The following is a 26232-nucleotide window of genomic DNA, read 5'->3' as shown; positions in this document are numbered from 1 at the left end:
TCCCTGACCTTGCAGGGGGAGAGCTGGGTGACAGGTACAGCTCAGAATAGCTCACAGGGAAAAACACCCTCATTGGTATTCTGGACAGCACCAGTGCCATTCATCTCCAGTGCCAGGACGCTTCATAAATATTAGTGGAGCCTCCCCACTGTGAGCAGGAGGGAGTGGTGGCTGTGTGGGCAGCAGCACCCATGGGGGGGGGGGCACATAGCAGGGGGCAGCCTGTCCCCCTCTGTGACCACAGGGATGCAGGGATGTGGGTTAGGGTTGTGGTTGTGGCTGTGGTTATGATTAGGATTATGGTTATTGCTATGGTTATGGTTATGGTTAAGGTTAGGGTTAGGGTTATGGTTTTGGTTATGGTTAAGGTTAAGGTTAGGGTTGTGGTTATGGTTATGGTTAAAGCTATGGCTATGCTTAAGATTAAGGTTATGGTTATGGTTATGGTTATGGTTATGGTTATGGTTATGGTTATGGTTATGGTTATGGTTATGGTTATGGTTATGGTTAAGGTTAAGGTTAGGGTTAGGTGGCCATTGCCACACACTGCCAGCACCGACCTCTTCTACCAGAGCACACGGCAGCCCTGGCTCTTTGTGATGGAAATGCAGCCCTGCGGGAGCAAAAGGCTGAAGTGCTCCGGGTGCTGCTCCAACTTGTGCCGTGGATATAGAGCACCTCATTGACAATGATATTTTTTATGCTGAAATGGAAGAAAGCAGCCACTATCTGTACAAACAAAATTAGGCCAAAGGAGGAAAGTAATTTTGTAAAAGAAATAGGGAGATGCAGGGAGAGATGTGAATAAACACAATCTACATAGAAACTGATAAAAATTCAATTTCTGCTCACACACGTCCCGCTCTCACTCTCTCCCTTCCTCTCCTCTTCTCCGCACGCTCCGGCGCTGCCTGCAGCCCTGGTGCATCCATCTGTGCTGTGGGAGGCTCGGAGCCCGCTCTGCCTTCAGCTCTCCGCAGCGTTCCCTCTCATCCCTCTGGTTTCAGCCTCAATATCTTCCCCTTCTCAGGGGTGGGTGGGATGGGCTGAAAGTTCACCCTGCGCCCATGGGACCCCGGGTGGATCTATGGGTTCAGCTCACCCCGGTTCTCCATGGGGCAGCAGCTCTGTGCACCCCATGTCAGTGTTGGTGTCGTGGCACTGGGAGGGCTGTGCTCACTGTGACCATCCCCAGCAAACACTGACAGCCCAGATCGATGGATGCAATGTGTGAATCCACTCAGAGGGCAGAAGTGCATGAGGGGGGCTGCCCTGTGCTGAGCATCCCATCTGGGAGCATCCTCATGGCACAGCAGCAGAGGGTGTGGGGGGAGCAAAGGTAAAAAGGCACCTGAGGACACATGGGTTGGGAATAAATAGGAGAGGCATTCTGAGCTCCTGGGCTCACACGGGGCTATAGGACATTGCATTTTAGGGCTGATGGGAGTGAGCACAGCAGCTGCTGCTCTCACACCATGCAATGCCATGCAAGGGAAGAGCGTGGCTTCTGGGTCTCACCCTGTGTGCTGCCAGCGTGCCAGCCCTCCTCCGCCTTTTCCTCCTCCTCCTCTTCTCCCTACACCTCCTCCTCCTCTTTCCCTTCTCTTCCTACACCTCCTCCTCCTCCCCCTCCTCCACAGCCCACCAAGCGAAGAAGCCGCGTGCTCCCAAAGTTGACGGTTCCCCTTCAGGCAATTAAAAGGCAGCCATTGCTCCTCAATCAGCCGTATTTGAATATGGAAATGATTTTTAATTACTCAGAGTCAATATCGTTTTATCACCGAAATGTGTTTGAACGAGGTTCGCTGTGTTTGCAGGGAGTCCAATAAGCTGAAAGCAAATTCGCTCCGATTCAGTTTTTAAGTGTTGTTCTTAGGGGGGGTGCTGCCCTTTGGGGGGGCTCTGCAGGGATTGTGGTGCCCACTGTGCTGTGGGACATGGAGATAATGGGACACAGGGATCAGGGGATACGGGGTTATGGGGACAGCCCAGCTCTCCTGGCCCTGAACATGCCCATGGCACAGGGTCAGCTCCAGACAGAGCGAGTGACAGCTCGGTGGTGTGACATCCCCGGCTATTGTCTCCTGATTAATTTGCTAATTATGTTCTGCTTTTATCCAGGGGCCCGGCGGCACTGCTGAAATGTCAGCCACTTGTTTATGCCCCGGGTTGCTGGCACAGGGACAGGAGGAAGGTCCTGTAGGGCTGCCCTGTGCTGGAGCCACGCGCTGCCTGGCCCACGTCCCCAAATCCCCCCCACCAGCCCCCCCTATGGCTGGGGTGGGGATCCCCCACTGCCCCCCCTGCACACCCCATAGCAGTAGGGCTGCCATGCACCCTGTTGCCTCCCGTGCCCCAGGAGCTGCCGTCCTGCTGATGAAGGATTGGGGAAGCCATCCCAACAGCCAATCTCCAGGCTCTCCTGCTGTGAAAACCCATCGTGTGCCTGCATTCAGCTCTGCCGATGCTGAGCAGCGGCGGTACCCTCCCTGCTGAAGGCTTAAGCCGGGCTTTCTGCAGCCTCATGTTTATTAATCGAGATGAATATTGATGCAAAGTTTCCTGCTCAGACTGTTGGTGTGCAATACTCTGAGTGGCTCCGATGGCCACACGATGAGCTCGGCCCCTGGGTGGGTATTGTCCCATTTCCCCCCATTTTGCCCCATTTCCCCCATTTCTCCCCATGAAGCTCTCCTTGCTGTGCCCAGCCCTGCATGCCAAGTCCTGTGCCCTGCCCTGCTGACACAGACACACTGCTGCTCCAGATCCAACCTTCAGCACACAGAGCGCTTGGAAGTGAATGCAGCAATGATGCTGAGCTCAGAACTTCTCCAAACTGCCCAGCCTCCAAACTGCTGCTGGGACACAGCCTGGGAGTGATGCAGGGGCTGCAGGAGCCTGGGGCCACCCTCAGCATCCCCATAGCTCCGGGTGCTGGGGGGGCACTGCACTCCTTAGTGCTGAATCCTCCCCATGGCCACGCACAGAGGACCTGCCAGCCTGCCCAGTGCTGGTGGTGCTCAGTGCTCCACACTGTGGTGTGATACATTGGGTGGGATGAGGCTCTTCTGCACTTTCCTGAGTGCTGCCTGGTTCTGAAAGGGGCAGCATGGAGGTCAGGGGGGTCTGGTGACCCCTGTGCTTTGCTGGGAGCTGTGGGCACAGCTGGTGGTGCAGCGGCAGGGGGAGGTTTGCAGGGATGCAGCAGCAAAAAGCAGCTATGGAGAGAGCACCCAGTTGTCCTGGTAACAGTGGGTGCCTCCAGCTCCTGCAGCTTGGGCCCCTTGCAGCACGTGGATCTCTATAGGATGGGTGCTGGGAGCCAGGCTGGGCCATGGCAATGGCACCCAGAGACCCACAGCACTCACAGGGCACCTGGAGCTGGTGATGGGGAGATCTGGAAGCACATCAAGTGTGCAGCCCCAGTCAGCTGCAGGAACAAACACCCAGAGTGTGACCTGGAGAGCTGTGTGCTCAGGATCGCCCTTGTGCTCCCATCCGCACTGATGTGTATTTACAGAGACGGGCGGAGAATATCCTCCAGTCATGTCTGAGCCACCACTGCTGCTCCCTGGTGTAACGAGCAGCCCGTGAGCTGCTGTGCTTCCCTTCAGCCTCCACCCAGAGCGTCTGTCTGGGGACCTGGGGTCAGGCAGCAGCCGGCTGCAGGGAAGGGATGAGGGATGGAGGAGGGATGGAGGAGGGAGCTGCTGGGCACAGTGTGGGCACGGCCCTGTGTGCAGCTGCACAGAGCTGGGCTGGATGCTGCCAGCAGCGCTGGGATGGTGCTGGGTCAGTGCTTGGTGGGCACAGTGCTGCTCTCAGACCCCCATGGACCATTGTGGTGTTGAGATTCACAGAGCCAGGGGGGCACACAGACCCCCTGCATGTGCAGCGCTGCAGCTCTGCAGCTCCCTGCCATCCTCATGCAGGACATCCTCGTGCCACACACACTTGTTCTACATCTGTGCAAGCACAGTGTGCACCGAGCACACTGCTCACCTGGCGAGGTGCTCCCTGCAACTCACTCCCTGCAGGTCGTGCTCACGCTGAGCTCTGCACACACGTGCAACACATCTGCTGCACAAGCACCCTGCACACCCCCACGCAGCACAGCTGTGCACACTCATGCACACAACCCACGCCGGTGCTCTCACAACCCCAACCCACGCGTGTGCACGCTGCAACCCGTGCCTGTGCGTGCACAGAGCGCTCCCCACCTGTGCACACTGCACATCATCGCACACTCCCGCTTTGCACAACAACCGTTTGCACATGTGCACAACCCACCCCCCAAGCCCCGCGTGCCCGCGCCCCCCCCCCCCCCTCCACCCCCGCACTCTCTGCACCATCCCATCGGCCGCCCCCTCCCCTTCCAGCGCCCATAGGGGGGGACACCCCCTCCTCCCCCCCTCCCCTTCCCCTCCTCCCACCGCCCTCGTTCTCCTTAAGGCGGCGGCGGTGCCGCGCACTCCGCCATGCCCGCTGCTGTCACACCGCCCCGCATGCAGCAAGTGCCCGAGCCGTGCGCGTCCCCGCGTTCCTCCTCCAGCACGGCCGGGGCCCGGCGCTCCGCGTTCCCGCTGCCGGCCCTGCGCGCCGCCGCTTCCTTCTCCGCGCTCCCCCGGGCGCTCCCGGGCACCGGCAGCCGCCGCCGCCGCTCGGGGATGGCCATCCCGATCTACGCCGCGCCGCGCCGGGGCTCCACGCGCTGCTGACGGAGCGCAGGTAAGGGCGGCACCGAGAGCCCCCCCATCAACCCCCCGCTGCACCGAACCCCCCATCCCGGAGCACCGACCCCATCCCGGAGCACCGACCCCCTCTTTCCCGGTGCTCCTTCCCCCCCCCCTCCCGGTGCGCCGAAGCCGTTCGCTCCGTCTCGCCCCGCTGTGCTCATCCATCCCCGGGTTGCGGTGCGCTCGGTGGGGGCGGCAGCTCTGCGGGCTGCGGTTCCCGTTCTGCCGCTTGGCTCAGCCCCCGCTCCGCCGCGCTGCGGGAGCTCCGGCCCCGGGGAACTTTCCCGCACCGGCTCCGGGTTGCGGTGCCCCCGAGGCGGCCCCGGCCCTGATGGAAGTTCCGGGGCTGCGGCGCTCGGTTGGCACCGGGTATGTCCGGGGTGCGGGTCCACAGCGCTGCCCCTATGGCACAGAGGGTGCCACGCGTGGGTGGGCGCTGCGTGGCACTGAGGCATCGCATCCGTGGGGGTTCGCTTGGTTGAGTGTTGTCCTCGTCAGCCCCGGTGTGGGCACACGCGTGCTGCCAGCCTGGCACCCGTGGGTGTGTGGCGTGTGCCTGTCCCCACGCCGGCACCGCGGTGAATGGGCAGCGTGGGCACCGTGTTGGCACCGCACCAGGGACAGCGTGCGGCCCTCCCTGCGCCGGGAGCTGTGTGGTCAGGGGGGGCACAGAGCCCCCAGTGCAGTGCTATGGGGTGAGCGGTGCCTGGGGAGCGTGGGCACGCGGTGAGGGCACACACGTGGGCATCGAGAGTGTGCTGGCATGGGCACGTGCAGTGTGCAGGTGGCAGGAGGAACTGGAGGAGAAAGGGGGAGATCCTTCCCTTCCCTTCCCTTCCCTTCCCTTCCCTTCCCTTCCCTTCCCTTCCCTTCATCCTTCCCTTCCCTTCCCTTCCCTTCCCTTCCCTTCCCTTCCCTTCCCTTCCCTGGGGACCTATGGGCTCAGAGATTGTGCAGATGGAACGATGCCACATGTGTCCCTGTGTCACTTGTTGAAGCTCCGGGAGGATCTGTGCAGCCCCATTCTGGCAGTGTGTGCTGTAACTCGCGGTGTGTGAGCAGCCCTTTGCTTTTCTAGGTCATGGCACTGCTGCCTGTGCTGGATGGCGCCTGGCACTGCTGACGTGGGGATTTGGCCCCAAGGAGGTGGCCCTGGGGTGGCCAAGCTGTGCAGTGCTGAGCATCTGGCTGTGGTTTTGGGGGGTGATGCTGATAGACTGGGTGCATGGTGCTGAGTGATGCTCTGGGAGTGCACTGGGGGCTGATCCCTGCCCTGCGATGGCTCGGTTTGGAGCCAGGCTATGGGGAGCCAGTGTTGGTGCTCATGTGGTCCCAGCACGGAGGAGGTGGGGAGGAGCGGGGCGGCCTCGGCTGTCGTCACTGTCACTGTGGCTCTCGCTTGGCTGCCCCCTGGCCGCCCTCATCGGGTTGCTCAGAGCCCCATTCCCCAGTGGGGTTTGGCACCGCCGACACTGGAGGCAGCTGCGAGGCAGCGTCAGCCCCTCTGTGCTGGAGCCTGGCAGCGGTTCCTCCTGGAGGCCTCTCCTTCCCACACACCGCTTTTGATCTAAGGAGTTCGCCAGGAGCTGGGATGCTACAAACCTCAGTCTGAGCTGGAGAGAAAATGGACACGGAGCTGTGGGTGCTGCCATCATCGCCTGCATCCAGGCTGGTTCTGCATGGAGCCGTGGGAATAGATGGGTTTTTCTTCACCTGGGCTGTCCCCATTGCTGCTGAGTGACGGATGTGGGGCAGGACAGTCCCATCCCCACAGGCTCCCTGTGCTTTCCCTGCCCCACAGGAGGGGATGAAGCAGCCCCGCACTCGGATGGACACACGGACCTTTTGGGACCTGCCTGCTTTGACGCCTCAATGCTTCTCCAAGGGAATTTGGACCAAGGCCCTGCAAATTCACTTCCTACCACACTGCCATCCTCTAATGGGGACAAAGCTGGCCCGGAGCCACCCGACTCGGTTGCCAAACATCAAGGCTCCGTCTTTCCTCTGTGCTTGCGGGGGCCACCGCGTCCCTCTGCTCTCAGCCCATCTATTCATTCTCAGTGTCTGCTGAGAGCAGGATGGATCCGAGCCTTTCTCCTCCCCACAGAGCAGCACCTTGGAGGCTTCTGACACATCCAGCTCCAGATGAGACCAGGGGCTACTGAACCTCCCCCCCACATCATGCATCCACTTACATCTGCTGCCTGAAGGTCTGGAACCCCAATTTGTGACCTCCTGGAGCCCCCACCCCTTTATTTGTGGGGGGGCAGGAGGGGTCTGTGCAGTAAGAGCAGCATTCAGTGGCATTCGGATGGCAGAGGGAGCAGCCCAGTGCCGGACTGGGGGGACCCCATTGCTAATAGGGTGTGTGTGTGCACCATCCATAGCAGAGCGTAATCCCTAATCCCGGTGGAGATCCCACCCCGCCGTCTCCTGGCCTTGCTTCTGGAGCGGAGTTTTACCAACAGCAGTTAAGTAGAATAAATAAAAAGGCCTGTGCTTGCCAGTGGTAGCGCGGCGCAGCCACTCATTGGCAAAGCGGCCCCATTAATTACGGCTCCGCGTCGCTGCCAGCCTGCGTGCTTCAGGAACGGCCGTGGCAGCGAGCGGGGGGGAGGGGGCAAAGGGGGGAGGGGGCAAAGGGGGAGAGGGGCTGCAATGGGGGTAGGATGGGGGGTGGGCTGCAAAGCGGACCCCGAGCTGAGCACACACGTGTCTATGTTTGCGGCAGCTCCAGCACGCACATGGCTGTGCACATGCATGCTGTGCGGTCCGGGGGCCGCGGGGGGGGGGGCTGCACTCTCGGTGCCCCCCTCTTTCATCTGGCAGAGCTCGGAGCGTTAAACAGGGATGGAGAGGCAGCAGGAGGTGAGAGCGGGGGCGGCTCTGCGGCTCCTGCTGCCTTTGAAGATCCCGGGAGTGGGAAACGGGCGGCTCACCTCGTGGGGATGAGCTCGGCTTTGTTGGCCGGCGGTCAGTGCTGGGCAGCGGGGATGGGATGGGATGGGATGGGATGGGATGGGATGGGATGGGATGGGATGGGATGGGATGGGATGGGATGGGATGGAGATGCAGCCGTCCTGCTGCCACCCACCGTCCCACTCCTCCTGCCGGTGCTTTGCAGCCCGATGTCCCACTGTCTGGTGTTGCCCCATGCCCTGCCCTGCTCCCCCAGTCCCACGTGTGTCTCATTCAGCCTATTAACAGAACACTGCCTGGCTAAAAAGCGTGTCACCTAAACCCCAAATCTCCTTTACTTCGCTATTAATCGTTTCGCTGATTATTACTGCCAGCTGGGTTTGGTGGCGCCCGTTTATCACTTCTGGGCTGGTGTCTTTGTTTCTGCCATTGCGTGGCACAGAGAAACCTCTGCTCCCAGCACCGAGGCTGCACGCCGGGCTGGTGGAGCTGTGTGGGGTCCCCCAAGGAGCCATCATTAATGTGAAGATCTTTGGGGATACAGCCTTAAAGCACAGCTGGGGTGTCGTGGTGCCGGGTGGTGCCTCCTCCTGCTGCTGGAGCCTGGAGCAATGCAGGATGCTGGCAGCAGTGGAGAGATGTGGGATCCTGGTGGTGATGGAGGGATGTGGGATCCCAGTGGTGATGGAGGGATGTGGGATCCCGGTGGTGATGGAGTGCTGCCCACGGAGCCGCTGCTCCTCCCTTTGTGGCACAGCGCTGTCATTTCCATGCAGTGGTTTCCCGGCTCTGTAATGGCTCTTTAAAAGCTTTAATTAAAAACCCAGCCCTCCCCTCAGCCCGGGAGGGGAACAAAGGGAGATGAGAGGGGCTGGAGCAGGCTGCAGTGTTCCAGCAGTGCCAGCAATGCCAGCAGTGCCAGCAGCAGCTCCCACAGCCCTGTGAGGTGCTGGGATGCAGCAAATCTTTGTGGGGCAGCGGGGACCCCCCCGGCCCACAGCTCCCAGCATGGTGAGCTGTGTGCTGGGCTCTCCCCTGCACGAGGGATGGGGCAGTTTTGGAGCACTGGGATGGCAGTGCTGCATGGTGCGATGTCCCCATGGTGGCGGTGCCAGGTAGGGCTGGTGACAGTCTCCATGTCCCCGAGCTGCTCTGCAGCACCGTGTCCCCGCGGGTCACTCGGTGCCCCAGCTGTTCAATATCTTCTCGGGCTCAGCGTGCGGCCCAATGAAATATTTTCACTGCAGCAGCAGCAGCACTCGCTGCAGGGAGCGGGGCTGGTGCTTAACAAGGCCGTCGGCAGCGGCTGTGTTGGTGCTGGGAGCATCCTGGCTGTGCTGCAGGGATGGGGTGTTGGATGCTCCTGCAGGGCAGCGAGGTTGGGATGTGGGGAGCTGTGCCGGTTGTGCTGGCTGTGGGGCTGCAGCGTTCCCTGCTCGCTGCTGCCGGCTGAGGGAAGCAAGCACCATCTTGTGTCCCTGCCAGGCTGCGGGAGCCCCGCGCTCAGCTCGCTGCAGAGTGGAGTGTGTCCCCATCTGACCTCTTCCTCCCCTTCCTCCTCCTCCTCCTCCTTGCCAGCCCTAGAGCTGCACATGGTGGGATCCTCCAGGGGACCCGGTGTCCCTGATGGTGTCTGTAATGCCTGCCGAGCTCTGGCAGGAGCACGGTGCAGCTCACTGCTTCTGGGGTCTCCTGTTGAATGGGGCTGGAGCAAAGCAGTGCTTCTGTTCATCCCCCCCATTTTACTCCTCCGGGTCCCACCTCCATCCTGCCCAAGCGCTGCCCGCCGTGCCTTCCTCCCCGCACACGTGCTGCCAGCACTGAGCCCCTGTGCCTGTTGCATGTGAGCTGGATTATTTTTAGCTCCCTAATGTGCCCTGCACCGCTTCAGCGCAGCCTCAGCCGCAGCTCAGGCTCCTGCCCTGTGCAAGGGATGCCCAGCTGCCAGCAATAAGGGCAGGATTTGGAACATGGAAGAGTCTGAGGGCAAAGGGGAACCTCTCGACCCTCCCCATTTGTCCCCTTGCCCCACAGAGAGGTGCTGATGAGCCTTTGGTGCCCTTGGCCACTGTAAAGCTGCACTTCGCTCCTGCTTAAAAAGGCCACTGTGTGCATTATTTTGTTAATGAGTAATTAAAAAGCCATCCACAACGATGCTCTGCATACTTGGTGTGATTCCCAAGAAATAGGTGTTGGAATGATAGCTCGCCCAGTGCTGGGGTCTCAGTGTGGGAGGGGGGGATGCCATGACTCTGGGGTGTCCCCCTGAGCTGAGGGTTATGGGGGGGCTGCAGGATGCTGTGCCTGCTGGGCAGGGCTGTGGGATGGATCCGTGCAGAGGTCATCAGTCTCAGTGATGGGACAGCACTGGGTGAACACTGTCCCCTGGGGGCTGAGGACACCCCATGTGCTGACCCCCCCCCCTGAACCAGCTCCGCACCCCTGGTGCAGCTCCCGGTGAGCATCCATCTGCCTGCCCATTTGTCTTATCCATCCATCCATCTCTCCCACAGGGCAAATGCCATAGGATGACCGCTGCTGGTCCCCTCTTACTGGCTGTGATATCGTCTGTCCTGTGGCTCACGCGGGGCTTTGACCCGGCTCCCAGCGCCTGCTCCGCTCTGGCCTCTGGTGTCCTCTACGGCTCCTTCTCTCTCAAGGACCTCTTTCCCACCATCTCCTCCGGCTGCTCCTGGACCCTGGAGAACCCCGACCCCACCAAATACTCTCTGTATCTCCGCTTCAACCGTGAGGAGCAGGTTTGCACCCACTTCTCGCCCATGGTGCTGCCGCTCGACCATTACTTGGCCAACTACACCTGCGAGCCGCGCACGGAGCCCGCCAGCCCACCGCCCTCCCCACACCCAGAGGAAGAAGAGGAGGAGGAGGAGGGGGAGGAAGCCGAGCTGGAGCTGTGCGAGGCCGCGGGGCCCTTCACCTTCCTGCACTTCGACAAGAACTTTGTGCAGCTGTGCCTGGCAGCGGAACCTGAGGCTGCCCCGCGCCTGCTGGCCCCGCAAGCGCTGGAGTTCCGCTTTGTGGAGGTGCTGCTCATCAACAACAACAACTCCAGCCAGTTCACCTGCAGCGTGCTGTGCCGCTGGCTGGAGGAGTGCTTGCAAGCCCCTGGAGCCCGGCGCTGTGGCCTGACCCATGCGGGTTGCAGCTGCCAAGCGGAGACCCCCCCAGCACCCCGGCACAACGGCACGCGGCACCCCACCACCCGCACGCCCGCCCCACCGCCCGCTGCCACCCCCCAGTGCTGCCCCCAACCCGAGCTGCATTCTGCCAGTGGCAATGAGTTCGAGCTGCCTGAGATCCCACACGGTGAGTGGGGTGGGATGGGGGTGGCGGGATGGGGCTGGGGTCTGGAGTGAGGACAGTGCAGAGGGTGAGTATTGTTCATGTGCCATGGATGGATCCTGACCATGCATGCTGCTCGGGAATGGAAGTGCAAATCCACATCTGGGTGTGGAGCAGGGAAATGTGCAAAGGATGGATGCTTATGCGGGGGATACAAAATGGGCACTGCACTGAGCAGGGACACCACGCAAGGGGTAAATCCTGCTGTATATGCTCCATGAGACAGGAGGGTGCACACCGTGTGCTGCACATGGAGCTGAGAACCCCTACAAGGTGTAAATCCCTCCCTCACCCGCTCCCAGCACCGGGTGCATCTTTCTGAGCCACACTCCGAGCTCCCATTGCTGCAGCTCGCTCTGCCCAGCCCAGCCCCTGCGCTTTGCCACGGCTCTTTGAGCACAGCCTGTGCAGCCCCAGGGCCTCGCTCTCCTCCTGCGTGGCTGCGCTGCTGCTCGCCTGACCGCGAGCCCGGAGCAGGAGCGCTGTCACTCTGCATTGGTGCAGACGTGGAAAACAATTTGCAGGTAAAATGACCCTTTCCCACGGCAAATTACCCTTGACTGCTGCAGCCCGTGCTCTTGTTATTCCAGGCAGGATGGCACGGCCGGGCTGTTAACCAGGCGCAGCGAAGCCATTTGCTCAGGTCGGAATTGCGGCAACAAATTGCAAGCAAAGCAGCCGTGCCTCCCCCCCTGCCCTGAGCAATGGGGCCAGGCTGCTGAGGGGCCGCCCGCTCCCTTTGCACATGGTGCTTTGGGAGCACATCTGGCCAGATGTTCCCCTGTGCCAGCCCCAGGCGATGCAATGAGGAGCTTAGCTGCTCGCACTCTTTATCCAGGGCACCGCTGCTCCCAGCAGATTAGGTGGTGGCGATGGGCTGTATGTATATATATAATTTCATTGGGCTTTAGCATTTATTTCAGGAGCTAAATGTCATTATGGGCAGATCCCCCAAATAAATCCCCGGTCCGTTTCAGCTGCGTGGCTATAAATCGCCTCATCCCAAGGGGAGCTCCTTGATCTGATTTTTTTTCTTCTCCCTCCTTTCTCTCCCCACTTTAAATGCAACTCTGCATGGGAGGATTAAGAGCTCAGTGCCGGCTCCAGGTGCCATCTCATTGCACTGCATCCCCGTGCACACCGGGCGCTCACGTGCGTCACTGTGCCCGGAGCACAGAGCATCCTTCATGGCAGCGAGGGGTGCTCCCACCTGGCCTCCCCTGCGCCCCCCGGGGGGAGAATGGGCTCCTTTCAGGGCAGCAGTGGGGCTGGGGCTGAATGGCGCCTGTGAGCAGAGCTTGGCGGGTGCCCAGCACTGATCTCACCGGCCTCTCCTCCGCCGAGAGCCGCAGCCGCTCGGGGCTGGCATTGGACCAGCAGCTCTTGGGGCCTCCCCGTTCCCAGCCACGGTGGTGCCATGGGGTCCCCGTCCCCAGCACTGCCCCCTTAACACCGTGGGAGCCAAAGAGATGCAGCTCCATTCCCAGCTGTGATGGTGCCATGGAGTCCCCATCCCCAGCACCATCCCCTGTGCATCACACACCCAAAGGGATGCAGCCCCTCGAGCTCAGCATCGTGTGGGTGCACAGCTCATGCAGGCAGAACTCCCCCACCTGTGACTGCATGTGTCACAGCTGTGCTGTCCATGTTCCTGCCACTGTGGTCTCAGCCCTCCAGCTGTGCAGCTTATGGGGCCGCAGTGCCCTGCCCACTGAAACCACTGTCCCGCAGCAGCCACCACCACAGCAGTGATAATGGGATGGGGCTGTGGGCTCCCAACCTGCTTGAACCCCCCCACCATGGGGGGATGAACTGAAGGACTCTCCTGTTGCAGCTGTGATGTTATGGGGAATCCCAGGTCAGGTGCTATGGGGGCAGCAGGAGCTGGGCATGGCTGAGGGCAGAGCCCTGCAGTGAGGACTGGGGATTTAGTGCTCTCCAAAGGAAATTGAATTTGGTGTCTCTGTCGAACACAGCTGGGCAGAGCGCACTCGTATATCCTCAGGATTTATGGCTTCCCCAGGCTCTCACGGGGATGTGTGTGATTGTGCCGCGCTGTTCTCAGGGCTGGGTGGCCCAATGGATGAGCAGCACCTGGTGGTCCTGTATCCCCACGGTGCACACAGAGAGGGGCTGCATCCCAGCACAGGGCAGAGCCAGGCAGGGTCACACCGAGCTGAAGGCGACTCGGTAAATCTGAGTCTGTTTCCTGACACTGCTAAGTGTCAGCACAGGAGGTGCTCCATGCCTGTGGCTGTATATCACCTGTGTGCATCACACTTGGAGCACGGCTGGGAGCTCCACGTCCCCATGTCACCTCCCGTCCATCCCGTGGGGATGTGGCTGTGCTGAGGCAGTCATGCCATCCCAGCTGGCACGGCAATGGGGTGCCATGGGGCTCTGTGTGCCACCTGCACCCAGCTCTGCCCAGGAACATGAGCAGCACCTCCATCCCAATGGCACCGCATCGTTCCCACTGCCTGGATCTGATCAGGGTGTGGGGACACAGTGGGGTCCCAGGAGGGTCTGGATGGGGAGATGGGGGGTAGTGCTGCCCCTGTGCCTCTCTGCTGAGCCCTCTGTGTGCCAGTTAATTTCACGCCAAATGCTCTTGATGGATCTCTTGTTATTTTTGGTGAGCTGAGCCATAAATTTGTGCCACCTCACTGCAGCAATCTGTTCGGTGGGGAAAGGAGAGCAACCACTGCTCGCTGCCATTTGGGTGCCCAGGGGTGCACTGGGGACATCAGTGCCCCGAGATGCATGGACTGATTTCAGCCCTCATGACCATAACACAGGGGCTGGCAGAGGTGTGTTGTATTTTGGAGCTCTGGGTGTGCTCAGCCATCTGTGGCCCTCAGGAAGCTACACAGCACTCAGCACAGGGCTGGGCATCCTCATCCCACATCACAGTGTCCCCACATCCCCATGCCCATCCACATATTGTGCTGTCCCCACAACATCCCATCCCCCTGCCTGTTCCTCACTGCAGCCCTTCTCTCTTCCAGGCAATGCTGTTGAGGAGAACCAGAAGGTGAAGACACAGTGGCCACGGTCTGCAGATGAGCCGGGGGTGTACATGGCCCAGACAGGTAGGGGTGCTGTGCAGCACTGTGCTGGCTGATGCAGACGGAGTGACTTCCTTTGCTTCCAGCCCACAGACTGACTTCATTTGTTCCATTTATACATTTTCTCTGCGCCTTCCTCTGAGGGTTGGAAAGCACAAAAAAAAAAAAAAAAAAAAAAAAAAAAAAAAAAAAAAAAAAAAATCTATTAATTGTTTCGTTCAAATGTATTTATTTGGCAAATTCATCTGGGTAATTGGAGCGCTGCGCTCCCCCCCCCCCCCAGCACCTCTTGATTGATGGGTCTGGAGTCGAGTGGGGAGATGGATGGGCCCCAGCACTGCGCTGTGTGCCCGGCATGCAGATCTCCCAGCTCCTACCCCATGGATCTGCTGGGTGCAGTGTGGGGCACAGGAACACCCACTGTGGGGGGCACCCAGCCCCACTGCCAGCCCTGAGTGGGACCCCATGGGGGGTACGGCCCCATCCCCCCATGATGCAGCACCTCTGTGGGAGCAGAGCCTGCCTGCAGCACGAATTGCCCCCTTCAGAGCCCTCCCCCCATGTATTCCTTTTTAATTTAAACTGATGGCCTTTTCTTCTGGCCTGTCCGATAGCTTCAGATGGATCATCAAGCTTCATCAGAGCCGGGTGCTTGCAAATGTCAGCAGTGTAGCTGTGCGGGGAGGGCGGGCGGTGCTGCGTGTGCCACAGCTCCCCCAGGGCACCCAGAGCTTGTGTGGGGCTGGGACTCCAAACAGGGTCAGATCTGTGCCAGGGACTCCTAGAGGTGTCCGATCCTGTGCCCTGACCCAGGTTTGGGAGCAGCAGTGCGATGGGGGCGGCTCCTTCACCCCGCTTTCATCCTTGATGTGCTCTCACTCACTGTGCTGCCCATCTCCAACCCCATCCCCAAGGTGTCTGCATGGCTGTCCCCATCCCTCACACCCCATCTCCCCCCAGGGGACCCCGCAGCCGAGGAGTGGTCGCAGTGGAGTGTCTGCTCTCTGACATGCGGGCAGGGCTCCCAGGTACGGACGCGCTCCTGTGTCTCCTCTCCATACGGGACGCTGTGCAGTGGGCTGCTGCGGGAGACACGAACCTGCAACAACACGGCCACGTGCCCAGGTATGGAGCACGGGGGTGGGGGATGGCAAGGGGTGGGGACAGCAGTGTTGTGTGTTTGTGGGAAGGGGGGAAGCGAGGATGTGGCTTTGTGCAGCTGGTTTCCTTCCCTGTGGCATTGGCTCCTGGGGAGCAGTGCAGTGTGTGTGCCCCATGGTGTGGGGCTGCGGTCAGGAAGCCGCCCACAATGGTTGATCCCAATCTGCACATGGCAGGAGGTGGCCAAGCTGCCCAGTTCTCTGCTATGGATCTTCTGTGGGGCTGAAGGGAGCAATGCAGCTGCAGCAGGCAGGCTGTGCACTGCATGACATGTGGGTGCTCCCCTGGGTGCAGGGGCTGATGGGGACATCTCAGCTCACAGAGCATCCTTTAGGATGCCTGCGGAGTTTGTGGTCTCTGGCTGCTTCCATGAGCTGAGCTCGTGTAATGTGATTTGTGCAAGGAAGGGGCTGTGCACGTTTTGGTGCCAGGGTGAGCGGGCACAGTGTGCACACACCATTGGGAACCCAGCAGGGAGGCTGGAGCCGGGCAGAGAGCCACGTGGCATCACTGCTGCCTGCTTAGGGCTGGTAGGGCACAAAGGTGGGGAAGGTACAGCTGTGCCATGGGGCACAAGGGGTCTGCAATGTCCAGGACCCCTCGGTGCCAGGAGGAGGGGACTCAGCCCAGGGGCCAGGTGTGCCGTGACGGCCTTGTGCTGTGTTGCAGTTCACGGTGCGTGGGAGGACTGGTCCCCGTGGAGCCTGTGCTCGGTGACCTGCGGGCGAGGGGCCAGGACCAGGACGCGGCGGTGTGTGGCCCCGCAGCACGGAGGGAAAGCCTGCGAGGGCCCCGAGCTGCAGGCCAAGCCCTGCAGTATCGCGACCTGCCTGGGTCAGTACCACTCCCCTCTCCCCCTGCTCCGTGTCCCCAGCCCTGGTACAGCCAGGAAAAGAGCTGAGGGCGAGGGCTGTGCTCCCAGTGCAGGGGCTGCAGTGATGCGAGGTTGATGCATTGCAGCCATGGGGACATGGGACAGCGTGGGGACACAGGGGTGCGTCCCACGCAGGGGTCCCCATGGAGAGCCAGCCGTGCTGCAGGGCCCAGAGCCCCCACCTCAGGCATGAGGAGCCATCCTGGAGTGTGATGGCACCTGGGGTGGCACGGGGACATCGTGGGGCACCAAGGAGGTGCTGAGGGCAGCGAAGGGATCTGGCTGTTTGTGTTTGCCCAGATGCTGTTGGGACTGAGGGCTGCAGGGACACCCCATGTGATGCAGGAGGAGTGTGAGGTGCACAGAGTGCACCCAACATCCCCACCATGCAGGGCTGCATCCCCGCTGCACATTGTGGCTTTTATCACTCAGACTGTTGGAGTTCGTGGTGCAGAGCTGGGGCGCTGCTGTGCTGTAGCAGCAGTGCTGTGTGGTCAGGGTCGGTCCTGGTGACCAGACCCGGCTCATATAATAGCTCAGTGCTGCCAGCTCAGTGTTGGCACACGGAGCAGCACGTCGCTAGGTTGGACCCGTTGCACACAAAGCGCGGTGCGGGTGGTGGGCAGCGGGGCTGGCGCTGTGTGGGCACTGACCCATTTCTCTCTCTCTGTCCCTGCAGTGGAAGGGCAGTGGTTGGAGTGGGGCGCCTGGAGCCGCTGCTCTGTCACCTGCGCCAACGGCACGCAGCAGCGCACGCGGAAATGCAGCGTCTCAGCCCATGGCTGGGCAGAGTGCAGGGGGGCCCACGCTGACGCCCGCGAGTGCTCCAACCCCGTGTGTCCCAGTAAGGCTCTGTGTGCTTGGGAGGGTCCGGGAGGGATGTGGCATGATTCTGCCTTAATGCTGCTGCGCATTGCTGTCGGTGTCGTGAATCTGCTGGCATGCTTGTGGGGTCACTGCTGTGGATGTGGGTGCATGGGGAGTGTGACCAGAGCACAGTGCTGGGGTGCAGCAGCCACCCATCTTGCACTGGTTGCTCCCTCCAGATGTGTCCTGGCTGGAGGAGATGTCTCTGTGCTGTGCATCCTTGCACCGTGCTGTGTACCCATTGGTACCTGATGGCTGCAGGTCCTGGTGCACAGGGCACTATGGTGGGACCAAGATCTCACCCTGTCCCACAGGGTCCTGGGAATCAGGAATAGGGACCTGGGGCTAAAGGGTGTTTCCTGCCCTCCACCTTCATCTCCTCCTGCATCAGCTGCAGGTGTGGAGGGAGGTGGGTGTAGGGTGAGGTGGGTCTGCAACGCACCTGGGTGCCCCTGGGCTGCCAGCAGCAAGCAGTGGGGCTCTAGGGTGGGGTTGTTTCTTTTGTTAGAAAGAGGTTTAAGTTATTGATTCTGGACATTGAACACCCCACGGGGCTTTCAGTCAGCAGTGCAGCACCAGCCCTGCCCTGTCCCCATCCCCATCCCCACATGGCACTGGGTGTTGCTTGCCATGCTCAGCAGCCCGGGGACCCCATGGTGTCCCTGTCCCCACAGCTGACAGCAAGTGGGGCCCCTGGAACCACTGGAGCCTCTGCTCCAAGACGTGCGACACGGGCTGGCAGCGCCGCTTCCGCATGTGTGAGGGCACCGGCGTGCAGGGCTACCCCTGCGAGGGCACGGGCGAGGAGGTGAAGACCTGCAATGAGAAGAAGTGCCCAGGTACGGGGCAGCCCCCAGCGCCCGCCCAGGGCCCGGGGCTGTGTCTGACTGCCTTCCTTCCCCACAGCCTACCACGAGATGTGCAAGGATGAGTACGTCATGCTGATGACCTGGAAGAAAACTGCTGCGGGGGACATCATCTACAACAAGTGTCCCCCCAACGCCACAGGTGAGGGGTTATGGGGTGAGCATCTCTCCCAGCCCTGGGGCTGCTGCCATTGAGCCCCAGCCCTTGTTTCCCCCGCAGGGTCCGCCAGCCGCCGGTGCCTGCTGAACCCCCACGGGGTCGCATACTGGGGTGTGCCCAGCTTCGCCCGCTGCATCTCCCACGAGTACCGATACTTGCATCTCTCAGTAGGTGCACGCTCCGTCCCCTGTCCCTGTGGGTCCTCAGCCCCTGTCCCCATGCAGGGTGGGGGTCCCCCTAGCACTCTTCCTGCTCCTCAGGGAGGTTATTTCATTGCCCTGTGGGTAACCATGTAGGGAAACTGAGGCAGGATGGGGAAGGAGGTCACCGTCCTGCAGCCAGGAGATCCCACACTCACTGTGTCCTCACAAAGTGACTCTTGGGATGTAAAGACCCTCTGACCCCCCTTTTCCTGCTGCTTCCATAATTAGTCTGATTAGTTCTGGGCATGGCGAGGGATGGTGGCACGGTGCTGCCCACCAGGTGACACCTCCCTCCCCCTGATCCAGCTGCGGGAGCACCTGGCCAAGGGGCAGCGAGTGCTGGCTGGGGAGGGCATGTCGCAGGTGGTGCGCAGCCTGCTGGAGCTGATGGCCCGCAAGACCTACTACAGTGGGGACCTGCTCTTCTCCGTCGAGATCCTGCGCAACGTCACCGACACCTTCAAGAGGGCCACCTACATCCCATCCTCCGAGGACGTGCAGGTAGTGGGATGAGGACACGTGGGACACTGTGGGGAGGTGCTGGTGGTCCATCCCCAGCGCCGCTGAGCCCCGTCCCCGCAGCGCTTCTTCCAGGTGGTGAGTTACATGGTGGATGCGGAGAACAGGGACAAGTGGGAGGATGCGCAGCAGGTGAGCAGTGTGCCCCCATGATATCCCCATGGTGCCCCTGTGGTGTCCCAAGGGGGAATGTACCCTGAGCTGCCCACTGCCCGCAGGTCTCTCCTGGCTCCGTGCACCTGATGAAGGTGGTGGAGGACTTCATCCACCTGGTGGGGGATGCTCTGAAGGCGTTCCAGAGCTCACTCATCGTCACCGACAACCTGGGTGAGCGGTGGGGGGGCGGGTGGGGGCCCTGGGGTGGAGGTCCCGGGGGTGACACCCGCTGTGCCCGCAGTGATCAGCATCCAGCGGGAGCCCGTCTCTGCCGTGTCCAGCGACATCAACTTCCCCATGAAGGGCCGCCGGGGCATGAAGGACTGGGCACGCAGCTCTGAGGACAAGCTCTTCATCCCCAGGGAGGTGCTGAGCCTCGCCTCTGCCGGTACGGGGCTGGGAATGGGAGTGAGTGTGCACACGTGTCTGTGTATGATAGTGCATATCTGGGAGTGTGCATGAGTGTGTATGTGTGTGCCAGTGGCATGTTGCATGCCCATGTGCAGGAGGTCGGTGTGTGCCTGTGCTGCAGGGCTGCGTGTTCCCTCCTGTGTGTCCCAGCAGCTGCGTGTACCCGCTGGGTGCACGTGTGCAAGGTGTGCACACGCGTGTGCCGGGCAATGGCTCTGCACCCCCTGCACTGCAGCGCCGCTCTCTGTTCCCCCTTTAGAGCTGGATGAGTCGTCCCACTTTGTCATCGGGGCCGTGCTGTACCGCACGCTGGGACTCATCCTGCCGCCCCCCAGGTCAGTGGGGCTGCCCCATGTCCCCCTGTCCCTGTATCCCCCCATCCCCGCCACAGCTGCCTCCTTCCCACAGGACCCCACTGGCTGTCACCTCCAAAGTGCTGATGGTGACGGTGCGCCCACCCACCAGACCCTCCGAGCCCCTCGTGCTGGTGGAGCTCTCCCACATCATCAATGTGAGTGTCCCCTCGGCCCCTCTCCTTCCCCATCGGTCCGTGCCCCATGTGGGGACGGACACCCCATGGGACCAGGACCAACCAGTCTGTCTGTCTGTCCGCAGGGCACATCCCATCCGCAGTGTGTCAGCTGGGACTACTCGAGGACGTGAGTGGGGCAGAGGGATGGGGTGGGGGGGGAGGTGCTGTCCCTATGGCCCCAATGATCCCACGCTGAGCCCCTCTGGCTGTGGGATAATTTTGCCGGTGTGGATATCGATTTGCTTCAGTGTGATGCTGGAGACAGATGCCTACAGCCTGCCAGATGCAATTTGTTAGCACAGTGCTCACCGCTGTGGCAGGAGAGAGGAAAAGTAGGGCACGGTGAAGGGGGGGCTGCATTGTGGGGTGGGGGACAGCACCCCCGGGCACCCTGCACCTTGGTGTTCCTGGTGCCAGGAGATCCTCGCTGTGGGGACAGGTGCTGGGGGCTGGTGCTGGCTGGAGGTGTGCCATGGTGATGGCTGTGGGTGTGATGGGTGTGATGGGTCTCAGCCCAGCATGAGGACACGTGTTCCCAGCTGTGCCATAGACCCACAGCTCAGTTCCCTCTGCCCTATGAAAGCAGCACAGCATCCCCATGGGCTCCCCATCCCAGCACTGCCCCTCCCCATGGCTCCCCCCCTTAGCCTGGGTGGGATGATGGCAGACTAAGGCTCCAGGGGGAGATCAGCACTTTGTGCCATGCCGTGTTCCAGGCACTCACCCTGCAGGGGCGAGCAGAGGGTTAATCTGGAGCTGCGAGGGGCTGTGCGGTGTTTGATCAAATTGCTCTCTCCCTCTTGTGCTTGTCCCATTAATCAGCGATGCTGGCTTGGGAAACTGGGACACGGAGAGCTGCCAAACCCTGGAGACCCTCCCGGCTCACACCAAATGCCAGTGCCGCCGCCTCGCCACCTTCGCCATCCTTGCACAGCTGCCCAGAGACCTGGTAGGGGATGGTGGGTGGGGATGGGGACAGCAGGTGGGGATGGGAGCGTTGCGGGGCACGGCCAAGGGGTTCCCACCCGCTCAGGGGGTCCCCAGTGGGAGCAGAGGGGTCCAGCAGGGAGCTGCCATTGGGGGGTTGGCTCAGCTTCTCCCTCCTTTCCCCTTCAGGCCATGGACCCCTCAGGCAGCCCATCGGTGCCGCTGATGATCGGCTGCGCTGTGTCCTGCATGGCCCTGCTGACACTGCTGGTGATCTATGCTGCGTTCTGGAGGTGAGCGTCCAGGAGGGTGGGGACAGTGAGGGGATGGGGGTACCCATGGCTTGAGAGGTGGGGAGTGGGGTGGGAAGGGGGGCACAGCGTGAGCTGTGGGATCGGCTCAGTGTGATGCCATGCAGGGATGGGGCTGACACTTTGGAGACGTGGTATGGGGAGGTTACAGTCCAACCCCCCGGCACCATGCCTGTCTGCCCCCAGGTTCATCAAGTCAGAGCGCTCCATCATCCTGCTCAACTTCTGCGTCTCCATCCTGGCCTCCAACGTCCTCATCCTGGTGGGGCAGTCCCAGATGCTCAGCAAGGTGGGCACAGCGCCGTCCCCCCCACGCGCTGCATCCCACCCCCAGCCCCCAGATTGGATTTGGATTAACTCAATCTCAGGATTAAACGCTTTGTGTGACGGCTTTGGCACAGCCCTCACCACGGGCACAGGATGTTAACCACCACCGTGCCGTGTCCCCTGAAGCTCCCCATGTCCCTGCAGGGGGTGTGCACCATGACGGCCGCCTTCCTCCACTTCTTCTTCCTCTCGTCCTTCTGCTGGGTGCTGACAGAAGCCTGGCAGTCCTACCTGGCGGTGATCGGCCGCATCCGGACACGCCTGGTCAGGAAGCGCTTCCTGTGCTTGGGATGGGGTAAGGGCTGGGGGGAACAGAGGGTGGGCACCGTGCACCTTTCCCACTCCCCATGGGGTTGTTGGAGCTGTCATAGGGAATGGAGGCACAGTGGAGAGCAGCGTGGCTCTGCTCTCTGGCTTGTGGTCCCCTAGCTGTGGCCGCAGTCCCTGTCCCCATCCATTGGGGCTGTCATGGAGGGGGTGCCTGGGGGCACAGTGCTGCCTCCCCCAGCTAGGCCCTCCCTCCATCCTCTAGGTTTGCCAGCCCTCGTGGTCGCCGTCTCCGTTGGCTTCACACGGACCAAAGGCTACGGGACGGCGAGCTAGTACGTGGGGATGGGGGGCACATCAGGCTGGGGATGAGGAGTGGGAGGCCCGTCCCCTCCCCACACCCCTGACCCCCCTGGTCCCTACAGCTGCTGGCTCTCACTGGAGGGCGGTCTGCTCTACGCCTTCGTGGGACCTGCAGCTGTCATTGTGCTGGTAGGACAGACCCCCACGGACCCCAGACCCTTCCTGTGTGTCGTGGTGGGCTGTGATGCCCTAATGCCAGCTCTGCTCCCCCCAAGGTGAACATGCTGGTGGGCATCATCGTCTTCAACAAGCTCATGTCCCGCGATGGCATTTCAGATAAGTCCAAAAAGCAGCGAGCTGGGTAAGTGTCCTGCGCCTGGTGGGGCTGTGCAGGGCCGGCGTGGAGCCCCCTGCCCTGCTGTGGGGCTGGGGGCTGCGGGGGCTCGTGGGCGTGGGGTGAGCATGGGGCAGTGGTGGGAGGGCTGGAGGAGCCCTTTTGTTGGGGGCAGTGCATGGGGAGGGGGCTGTCTCCCCAGGGAGAGGGGCTGCAGGCCCCCATCGCTGCCGCTTGGCCACTGCTGCAAATCATTAACAGCTGTGCTGCCCCAACTAACCCTCTTTCTCTTTCTTTGTCTCCTTCCATTTGCTTTCTGCCCATGTCTGTTCATCCATCCGTCCATCCATCCCTCCCGCTGTCCCCTTGTCTTGTTGTCCCTGCCTGCCCCCCCCCACGTGGCCCGGTCCTGGCCGCGGGGTGCCGGGGGGGTGGTGGGCACATAGCTCGAAGCCCCCCCCCTGTGGCAGCCTGCTGCTGAAATGCACCAAGTGCGGCGTGGTGTCCAGCGCGGCCATGACCTCCGCCACCGCCAGCAGTGCCATGTTAGTGCCCGCCACGTGCCCGCTGTGCCCCCACCCCGAGCACAGCCTGTACCGGGGTGGGAGGAGGGGGGGGTCGGTATGTGGGGTGGGTGCTGGGGTTGGGAATGGGGTATGGGACAAGGCTGTGTGCTCGGGGCGGCCCTGGGCGCGGGGTTGTGTTCCCCCCCACAGCCATCCCCCCGCATGGCATGGCTTCTGCCGTCACCTCATCGCTGGGGCCGGGGCATGGGGGCTCCGCTCCTCCTGCTTGCAGTATGGGGGTTGGGTTGGGCAGTGTGGGAGCCCTTTCCTGGCACTGAGACCCCAGGTGCTGGTGGGACCCCCATCTACCTGACGTCCCTGTTGCAGGGGGTGCAGCCCCAAAAGGCAGTGCCAAAAACCTCCCTTTTTTCTGTGGGAGGCTGAGGGCCACCCTGTGTCCCCCAGCACCCTGCGACTGATGGGGGGTTCGATGAGCTCCCATGACCCTCAAATGGGTGATGCCACCAGCACTCACCCAGGACCGGACTGGGGACAATGGGCCAAGAAGAGGGGAGCCAGGGGAGTGCTCGGATGCTGCACGTGTGGGCAGCCCTGGGGGACAGTGAGGGGGGCTCAGGGCTGTGTCAGTGCACCCCAGCGGTGGGCTCACCCCCTGCCCTCTCTCCCTGCTCCAGGGCATCGCTGTGGAGCTCCTGCGTGGTCCTTCCCCTGCTGGCGCTGACCTGGATGTCGGCCGTGCTCGCCATGACCGACCGGCGCTCCATCCTCTTCCAGGTCCTCTTCGCCGTCTTCAACTCCGTCCAGGGCTTCGTCATCATCACCGTGCACGGCTTCCTGCGCCGAGAGGTGGGCCGGGGGCGCGGGGGCACCCCACTGCCTGCAGGGGACCCCCATCACCGGCTGTGTCCCCGCAGGTCCAGGACGTGGTGAAGTGTCAGATAGGGGTGTGCAGGAGCGAGGAGAATGAAAACTCGCCCGACTCCTGCAAGAATGGGCAGGTGCAGATCCTGGTGAGCGCGGCAGCGCTGGCGCGGAGCAGGCAGGGACCCCCCTGTGCCCCGCAGGTCCCCAAGATGCATTCACTTCCCCACCTCTCCCTCTCTTCTCTCTTTCTCTTTCCCTTTCCCCCTCTTTCTGTGTTTTTATAGACAGACTTTGAAAAGGACGTTGACCTGGCGTGTCAGACAGGTGAGGGCTCCCCTGTGCCATGTGCTGGTGTTGGGGATATCACTGCTCCATGCCATGGGGTGGGCATGGTGCTGTTGTGATGCCTGCATGTGGGACCTTGCTCCTTGCCCCCCACCCACCCGGAGGAACCCCTCCAACCTTCTTCCTGCCCGCAGTGCTCTTCAAGGAGGTGAACACTTGCAACCCTGCCACCATCACCGGCACTTTGTCACGCATTTCGCTGGATGGTGATGAAGACCCCAAGCTCAACACCAGCTCAGAGGGCAATTTGGGCTTCTCCAGCCTGCCGGGCAACATCCCCACCGCCAGCATCCTGGTGCAGGTGCCCAAGATGACGCCCAACGTGGTGGCTGGTTTGGAGCTGGGCGAGCCGCCGGCACAGCTGGAGGCACAGGGTCCTGTCTACCTGTGCACCGAGAGCAGCCTGCGGCCCCTGGAGTACAGCTGGCTGCGGGCACCGGAGCCACCGAGGGAGAGCGATTATATGGTGCTGCCACGCCGCAGCCTGCAGCCCTTCCAGCATGAGGAGGGTCCCAGCACTGAGGAAGGGACCCCCCATCCCACTGGGGCAGGAGAGGGGGATTCCTACCCCGGCTTTGTCTCGGTGGAGCACGTCAATGTGAACCTGAGCCAGCCCTATGGCACGGTGAAGCATCCCTATGGGCTGCAGTTCAAGCAGCACCCCACGGTGCGGCAGATCCTGGCGTCGGAGCTGTCGGAGCGCAGCCGCACCATGCCACGCACCGTGCCCGGCTCTGCCATGAAAGTGGGGTCCCTGGAGGTGAGCAAGGAGCAAGGGAGGGGTGCAGGGCTGGGTCTGCTGGGGGATGTGAGTGCATGGGGAGGGAAGCAGCTGGGAGAGGGTTGGTGAGCGTGCATGTGCACATCTGTGTGTGCCAAGGGCTGCAGTGCTGCCCTGTTCCCATGTTCCCTGCCTGGCACTCGATGTGCTGGGGATGACTGTGTGGCTCCTGGGGCTCTGCCTTGGCCCACAAAGACCTTTCCTTCTTCTTGTCCCTCTGCTCCCCGCTGCTCTGTGCATCCCCCACCAGAGGAAGAGGTTGCGGTACTCTGACCTGGATTTCGAGGTGAGCAGTGGCAGTGGGCTGTGATGGGGTGGGGACCCTCAGCTGTGCCATGTCCCTGCATTGCCTGGGTATGGGCAGCTGTGCACCCATGGGTGTGGGTGTGTGTGCTGAGGGCTCTGCTTTCCCCTACAGAAGGTGATGCACACACGGAAGCGTCACTCCGAGCTCTACCACGAGCTCAACCAGAAGTTCCACACACTGGACCGGTACCGGGCGCCGGCTGCCGGCACCATCAAGGTGAGCTCTGGGCTCCAGTGAGGTGGGACATATGGGATCTTGTGCTGTGGGGTGGCTGTGGGGCTGAGTGCTGCCTCTTTCTGCAGCGAGAAAAGCGATGGAGCGTCTCATCAGGTGGTGGGGAGAAGAGCGTGGCCACTGTAAGTGCAGGGACTGTGTGGGGACAGGGATACATGGGCATGGGCATGGCTGTGCCCCCTGTGGGGCTGGAGCTGTGCAATGCCGCACGCTGCAGCCCCGCTCACCCTGCAGGACACAGCCGGCCCCGATGACCCGCAGCCTCCAGCCGCGCCACCCAAGCCCTGGAGCACATTCAAGGCGATGACTCTGGGCTCACTGCCCAGCGCCCACCGGGACCGCCTGGAGCTGCGCTGTGCAGACTGGGAGGGTCCCTGTGCTGGTCTGGATGCGGCTGATGGGGACTTCCAGACGGAGGTGTGAGCCCCGAGCGGGACCAGCTCGGACGCTGCGTCACTCCGTCCTCCTCTCTGCGCCTGGGGGGGGTCCCATCCGTCAGAGCCATCCCTGCAGGGGGGGCCGCGCACCCCACACTCACCCACCGATCACTTGCGCACCCACCCGGCCCCCCTTCCCGGGCAGGACCGGCCTCCCAGGCCCTGGCATCTCCGTTCTTTTCTACCGGGATGTTTCTTCACGCAGTGCACCGTGTGCACGCGCGCGGCGGCCCCGGGCACCCCACGTACCCCACGCCGGGTGGTGGAACCATGGCCGGGTGCCCTCGCCCCGTGGCCGCCCCCTCCCAGCCGTCCCCACCGTCCCCACCCCACGGGGCAGGTGCTGTCGTTGTTGGAAATAAAAGTTCACTCTCTGTGGTGCCGCCACGTGGTGCTTCGTGTGCCACCAGAGGGGTCTGGGGATGGCACCCCA

At 61.9% G+C, this 26232-nt stretch overlaps 1 protein-coding gene across 6 annotated transcripts; it reads left to right on the top strand.

Moving 5' to 3' along the window:
- Positions 1-4455: 4455 nt before the first annotated feature.
- Positions 4456-26182, top strand: ADGRB2 (adhesion G protein-coupled receptor B2). Of its 6 annotated transcripts, none has more exons than XM_015883769.2 (32): positions 4456-4728; positions 10169-10982; positions 14027-14110; positions 15047-15211; positions 15917-16081; positions 16801-16965; positions 17663-17827; positions 17895-17996; positions 18075-18181; positions 18524-18718; positions 18800-18868; positions 18955-19063; positions 19134-19280; positions 19563-19638; positions 19712-19814; positions 19919-19962; positions 20658-20784; positions 20952-21055; positions 21260-21362; positions 21545-21695; positions 21933-22002; positions 22093-22159; positions 22246-22331; positions 22751-22849; positions 23506-23677; positions 23746-23829; positions 23980-24019; positions 24175-24800; positions 25072-25107; positions 25240-25344; positions 25431-25484; positions 25597-26182. In XM_015883769.2, exons 2-32 carry the CDS (start codon positions 10184-10186, stop codon positions 25783-25785), a joined length of 4608 nt encoding a protein of 1535 aa, XP_015739255.1. In that variant the 5' UTR covers positions 4456-4728; positions 10169-10183; the 3' UTR covers positions 25786-26182. The 6 variants fall into 6 exon arrangements, with proteins under 6 accessions (XP_015739255.1, XP_015739257.1, XP_032304923.1 ...); XM_015883771.2 differs by having other exon boundaries at positions 4457-4728; positions 23746-23841; XM_032449032.1 differs by lacking the exon at positions 17663-17827 and having other exon boundaries at positions 4457-4728; positions 23746-23841.
- The last annotated feature ends 50 nt before the right edge of the window (positions 26183-26232 follow it).

The sequence above is a fragment of the Coturnix japonica genome, chromosome 23 (assembly GCF_001577835.2).
Source record: "Coturnix japonica isolate 7356 chromosome 23, Coturnix japonica 2.1, whole genome shotgun sequence".
Classification (NCBI taxonomy): domain Eukaryota; kingdom Metazoa; phylum Chordata; class Aves; order Galliformes; family Phasianidae; genus Coturnix; species Coturnix japonica.
The sequence above is the reverse complement of the archived record's forward strand: the minus strand, read 5'-3'. Positions and strand labels throughout refer to the sequence as shown.

Excerpts from the sequence above, each read along its gene's own strand:
- ADGRB2 (XM_015883771.2), top strand. The coding sequence starts at position 10,184 with ATGACCGCTGCTGGTCCCCTCTTACTGGCTGTGATATCGTCTGTCCTG. Across the intron at positions 23,678-23,745 it reads ACGGCTTCCTGCGCCGAGAG|GTCCAGGACGTGGTGAAGTG; the intron begins GTGGGCCGGGGG and ends GTGTCCCCGCAG. Across the intron at positions 25,108-25,239 it reads ACTCTGACCTGGATTTCGAG|AAGGTGATGCACACACGGAA; the intron begins GTGAGCAGTGGC and ends TTTCCCCTACAG.